We start from the raw sequence: 6081 nt of genomic DNA on the forward strand, positions 1-6081 counted from the left end.
AAAAACAGTCTCTTGTTCATTTGTTTGACTGAATGTTCTGTCTACCTTTACAGTGTTGTCATGACTGGATCTTACAATAATTTCTTCAGAATGTTTGACAGGAACACAAAGCGAGACATAACCCTAGAAGCATCACGGGAAAACAATAAACCTCGTACGGTTCTGAAGCCACGCAAAGTCTGTGCAAGTGGCAAGAGAAAGAAAGATGAAATAAGTGTTGACAGCCTAGACTTCAACAAGAAAATACTTCATACAGCCTGGCACCCCAAGGAAAATATCATTGCTGTAGCTACTACAAACAATCTGTATATATTTCAAGACAAAGTGAATTAGGGTTGGCATTCCTAGCAGAAGAGCCCACTTCCTGCTTAGTTGAGATAGTTGAATCTAGCATTCGTACCTATAAAAGAGAGAGGTCCATTGTGGCACCCCTTTCCAGTGTTTAACAATGTGCCATTTGACAACACATTTTTATAGCTACATGGAGAAAGCTCTGGATAAATCACCGTGTTATTCTCCATGTCTGCTAGCCATTTAGGTAAGGGTAGGGCACTTTTAATTTAAATGACTTCTTGCACCATCTTGCCTAATGGACTAGATTGGACTGTATCAACATTGATTTACTCCACTTTTTATGCCTTCCATTGTGATGACGTCAAACACAGTGAAAGCCTTCAGTCATGCTATGGGATTTAATTGTGTATCCTCATACTGTATCATTTGTGGGGTACACCCCTTCCCCTTTTTTTAAATTAAATACAGCTCATTCTTACTGTGGCTTGTAGCATTCCTCCTCCTCTGGCTTCCTGGACTCCTCCCCTTCATCTCTCTTACCTTGCCCCCTCCACCCAGTCTTGGTGGTGGTGTATAAAAAAAAAAAAGAAAGAAGGAACGAAAGCACACAAAATGAGTCATTTTGGGGTCAGTGGTAAAGGGGGGTGTATGTTGCGAACAAATGTTTTGATAACAGTTGGCTGTAATCCTTGCCATGTCTGGCACTGAAAATAAGGGAAAAAAAAAAAAACTACTGAATAAAAGTGACAAAGAATGGAGAATCTGGTTTTCTTTTTCTTTTTGATCTACCTCTTTAAGGCAATATTTTGTGTCTTATCCTTGGGCACAGTGAAATGAAAGGAGTTTCCATTGTTTTTTGGCATTTTTGTTAATTATTTTTAACAAGTCTTTTACATGGAGAAGAAGAGGTATTGGTTCTGTATGAACATGTTTTGAATATATATTTGGTATTACTAAGGATTTCACAATCTATAAAATTCCACTAGAGAATTTTTTTTTTTACTGTAGTTAGGAGGGTATTGGGCACATTAATATCTACATTTAACTCATTATCTGTTAACGAACTTATTGTAAGTTGGAACCAATTTGTCGAACTTCATTTTTTAAGACATTACAGCACTTGATTTCAGTTTTGCCTTGCTGTAAATACTAAGTGAAAGACTTAAACTTTTTTTAATAAGTTGAAACTTGTTTTTGTCATTCAGTCATACAACATAGCATAAAACTAACATCAGGTGATTTACATAGTTAAAATTGACACTGCACTAAACTTTATTTCACTGCTATCAAATTTGAGAAGGAGTCCTGGTGGCACAGCGGTAAAGTGCTCAGCTCCTAACCGAAAGGTTAGAGGTGTGAACCCACCAGCTGCTCTGCGGGAAAAAGATGTGGCAGTCTGCTTTTGTAAAGATTACAGCCTTGGAAACTCAATTGGGCAGTTCTGCTCTGTCCTTAGGGTTTCTATGAGTCAGTCGACTAGACAGCAATGGATGTTTTATCTGAATTAAATGTTCTCTGCCATGGATGTGTTTGTAATTTTTGGTTTTCTAAAGCTGTTATTAAAGACAAACTTTAAAGGTACAGTGTTCCAAAAGTGCTTAATGGACTCCAGCAGCTCTTCAAATAAAATCTATATACGGCTACGTTTTCCATAAGTGATGATACTTTATCCAAAGACGAAGAGTACCCCTATTTTTAATAGACTGTACCTTTTTCAATCTTCTGGAAGCTTTAATTAAGAAAAAATTGACTATTTTTAAAAGATAAGTGGGCATTTATATTAGAGAATGGTAGTGTATTTCAGTTGAGCAGTAATATTTAACATCCTCAAGTTTTAGAGGACTCAGTGCTTCATGTATGTCCACTCCTTCAGTAGTAAAAAGTGATTAACAATTGAACCGTAATTCCCTCTACACTTACACAAACATTGTCTTGTTAATATTTTAGCAGACCGGAGAAATTTTATGTAATAAAATTATCTTTCGAACTCAACAAATCTGGATTTGTATTTAAACACTGATTATATGTCTGATAAATCTTAAAATAATGGCAGTTTTACTAATTTGGGGATCTTGGGTACATTCGTAATTTATCCTTCAGACTTAACTTTGAAGCGAGATATTCCCCTGCCATAAGCATCAGTGACATTCTGTTCTCTGACTGGACAACTTTTCAGTAATCTTTTTGGGAGGTTGTTTTCCTAACCTTTGGGTGTATGTCTTGAGATAATACTACAAACAACTCGGGAATTCTTTTTTGATTGATGAGTAGCTATGATGATTTTCATCCATGACAGTAAGGGTTAGTTTTTATATATATTTAAGAGTCTTTATTGCTAGAAATCAAATGCCTCTATCAAAGAATGCTATTATAAATCATTGTAACACTATTCTCAAGTATAATTTTTAAGATCTTGGATGTAGCAAACTATAAGCCCAAGCCACTCATTTTTATATGGTCATGGCTAATCTTTTTATTAATAAAAATTATACATAGAATAAACCTAGTCTTGTCAAGTTACTTGTATTTCCTATTTTCTTGCCACTAGTATATATACATGTATTTTATCCTTTCTTTAAAAAAAAATTATGGCAGGAAAAAGAACTTTCATTCTATTAATTTCCGTTGATCTTTCCTTAGTGGCTGGACAAGACGAATAGTTATAAGTATGTAAACACATGTTTATGTAATATTTAACTACTGGATATTAAACTTAACTTCTGTGAAGCCCTTAGTCTTGGAATAAAAAATGCATCCATGCACTTTTTCCTTTCAAAATAAAGTGAGGATTTTTTTTAACCTTACTGTAAGAGTTATTTTGGTTATAGATACTCCTAGATTAAGGGAAACAGATTATGAAAACGGGTTGTTTTAAGTGTGTATTTTCCTCTTAATAAGAGTAATGTGTTCTTAGAATATTGATATATGAAAGCGAAGCAGTACTGATAAAAGCATTTTTAGTGAAATTTAAACCATTAGAAAATACTGCATCAGCATCTTTTTTCTACCTCTCATGAGTTCAAGTGGAGAGAGTAATGTGCAATCCTGCGAGAACAGAACCAAGCCCAAAAAAGAAAACATTATGCTAGGTATTCAAGAATCAAGTCAATTTACTTCTGCATTTGAGTGCATCATTGATTATCTTATTTAGCTGATCAGATTGTTGACAGTTTAAGCTGTGTCTTTGTTTTACCATGTTTAAAGTTTTTTTTTTTTCCCCACACCCTTCATCTCTCCCCACAAAAGCTTAGGCCACCAAACCTACTTCATTTTGTAATTATGCATAGAAGGCCAATACAACTCAGTCTTTACTTGAGAATTAAATGTTAGTAAATTCAGGAAGCCTTGGAGTCTTAAATGTTGAAGATACTTCTTAAATTGCATAATAAATTGAGTATTTGTTGTCTTGGTGTTTTATTGGATAATTGGAAGAGGATTAGACTTTTGTAATCTATTATCTCTATTGGAATTCATATAATACCCACCTTATAGGCTTAATGTTAACACGAAAAGGTCCTTCAGCACAGTGCTTATCAAACAAAGCATTAGAAAGTGTAGTAGCTTCCTCCAAAAGCCTAATTTGGAAAACAGGTGAATTTGCATGGGGCTGGGGGGAGGCTAGTATTTGTCCTAGCGTTCTATGCTTAAACTCATCAATAGTATGTGAATAGCAAGAAGTTACTTGAGGATTTTCCCACTAGAGCGCAACAATTAAGTCTTGATGGACAGCATTTACAGGTATTTCTGAGAGTGCATGAACAGGAAGGTTTTACTTCTGTACTGGAGAAGTTTCATTATTAGCCAAATCAGAGATCAAATAAAGGGGAAGTCCCAAGGGAATTCGTTTATTCCCAAATAAAACCATTATTCAACATGACCTTGAAGGTGCTTAAGGGCCTAGTGATGGAAGGGGAACCCTTAGGTCAACTAAACGGTTGTGCCATATTAGAGAAGCAGCAAAAATAAAATTGGGAGAGGGTTCTGAGCTGCCATTTCTTGCAGTCATAGACTTCAGTCTGCCTACCCCTTTGCAAAATCAGATTCATATGTGCCATATTAGCATTTTTACCCCTCCATTTGCCAGAAATTTCATGTTGCATATTATGCTGACAACTGTGGAATGTCTAAATTCTTTGTAAAAGCCAACTTCTGTGTTCTGAATACATGTTCTTCGGAAAATTGTTTTTAAAAAGTGGATGGGGATGGGCACCACACCAGTAATCTGATCATACAGAGAAAACTCCCATTCACAGTTTTTGTTTTATCCCCTCTCCTGGGCACATAATTTTATATACAGAGAGAGAACTTGTGCAGTTTAATGTCCTGTTTCTCCATTTAACATATCTTGAACGTTTTCCCATATCAAATATCCTCTGTAAACTACATTTTCATGTCTGCATAGCATAACATTTATGAATGTACCATATTTTTTTTAGTAGTCCTTGTCCAAGTTTTGTTTTCATTTTTGCTAATATAAGTATTGGAATAATGAGCATACTTACGTAGCAATCTTGGTGTGTAAGGTTATTAGGATACATTCCTAGAATTACTATAATTACTATATCAAGTTTACTATATTAAAGGGTATGGATACATTTATGCTTTGGTTCATGTTGTTGAATTTTCCTCCCAAAAACGGAAGTTTCCATCAGAAAAACATGGAGTTACCCATATCTTCACACTCTCAGTAACTGGACAAAAATCCCATGTTTTATCTTTGTCAAATTGAGAAAGTAAAAAATGGTAACCCAATTTGCATTTCTGTATTTCTAGTGAGATATTAATTTCCATAATCTGGATACAAGACCTTTATCAGACATGTGCTTTATAAATGTTTTCTCCCAGTCTGAGGCTGTGATTTCTTCATTTTCTTAACAGTGCCTTTTGAAGAGTAGTTCCTCATTTCCTTAAAGTTTTAAAAACAATGTTTTTCTTTAATGAATTATGCTTTTGGTGTTGTACCTAAGAAATCTTTGACTAACACAACGTTACAAAGATTTTCTATTATTTTTTAGAAGTTTAATAGTTTTCAATTTTTACATTTAGATCTATGATCCACTTTTAGTTAATTTTTATATATGGTACAAGATAAAGATCAAGGCTCATTGTTTTTGCATATGGATATCCAGTTGTTCAAGGAGGCCGGATGGTTAAGCGCTTGGCTGCTAACAGAAAGGTTGGTGGTTCAAACCCACCCAGCAACTCTGTGGGAGAAAGACCTGAGATCTGCTCTCATAAAGATTACAGCCTAGAAAATCCTATGGGGCAGTTCTGTCCCAGGGGGTTGCTATGAGTTGAAATTGACTCACCGGCAACTAACAACAACATTCAATTGTTATACTATTTATTGAAAAGATGATCCCGTACTGAATTGTCTTTGCACCGTTGTTGAAAATCTGTTGACCATATATGTGTGAGTCTATTTCTAAACTCTTTTTCACTGATTTATATGTCTATACTTTTACCAATACATTGTTTTGATTACTGTAACTTTATATATCTTGTACTTGGGTAATGTGAGTAATCCAGTTTTGTTCATTTTCAAAATTGTTTTGCTATTCTAGTTCCTTTGCCTTTCTATATACATTTTAGAATCAGCTTGTTGACCTAAAATAAATAAATAAATAAACCTACTTGGATTTTGATAATTGCATTGACTCCATAGACCAGAGAGAGTTGACAAGCTTAATAATATTTGTCTTTCAATCCATAAATACAATCCATAAATACATTTTATATAGGTCTTTGATTTGTTTCATCAGCGTTTTCAGCATAAAACCTTACACA

General features: G+C 34.5%; 1 protein-coding gene across 7 annotated transcripts in view; it reads left to right on the forward strand.

Annotated features, from left to right (window-relative positions):
- PPP2R2A (protein phosphatase 2 regulatory subunit Balpha) overlaps positions 1 to 4920 on the forward strand; it is a 90343-nt gene extending 85423 nt beyond the window's left edge. For 6 of the 7 annotated variants that reach the window (XM_023736713.1, XM_023736712.1, XM_023736715.1 and 3 more), the window contains one exon: positions 54 to 4920. In XM_023736713.1, the coding sequence (XP_023592481.1) occupies positions 54 to 333 (280 nt within the window). In that variant the 3' untranslated portion in view covers positions 334 to 4920. The remainder of the gene's footprint in view (positions 1 to 53) is intronic. The other variant, XM_004382166.2, reaches the window with a different exon arrangement.
- Positions 4921 to 6081: the final 1161 nt, after the last annotated feature.

The sequence above is a fragment of the Trichechus manatus genome, unplaced genomic scaffold (genome assembly GCF_000243295.1).
Source record: "Trichechus manatus latirostris isolate Lorelei unplaced genomic scaffold, TriManLat1.0 scaffold00091, whole genome shotgun sequence".
NCBI lineage: Eukaryota > Metazoa > Chordata > Mammalia > Sirenia > Trichechidae > Trichechus > Trichechus manatus.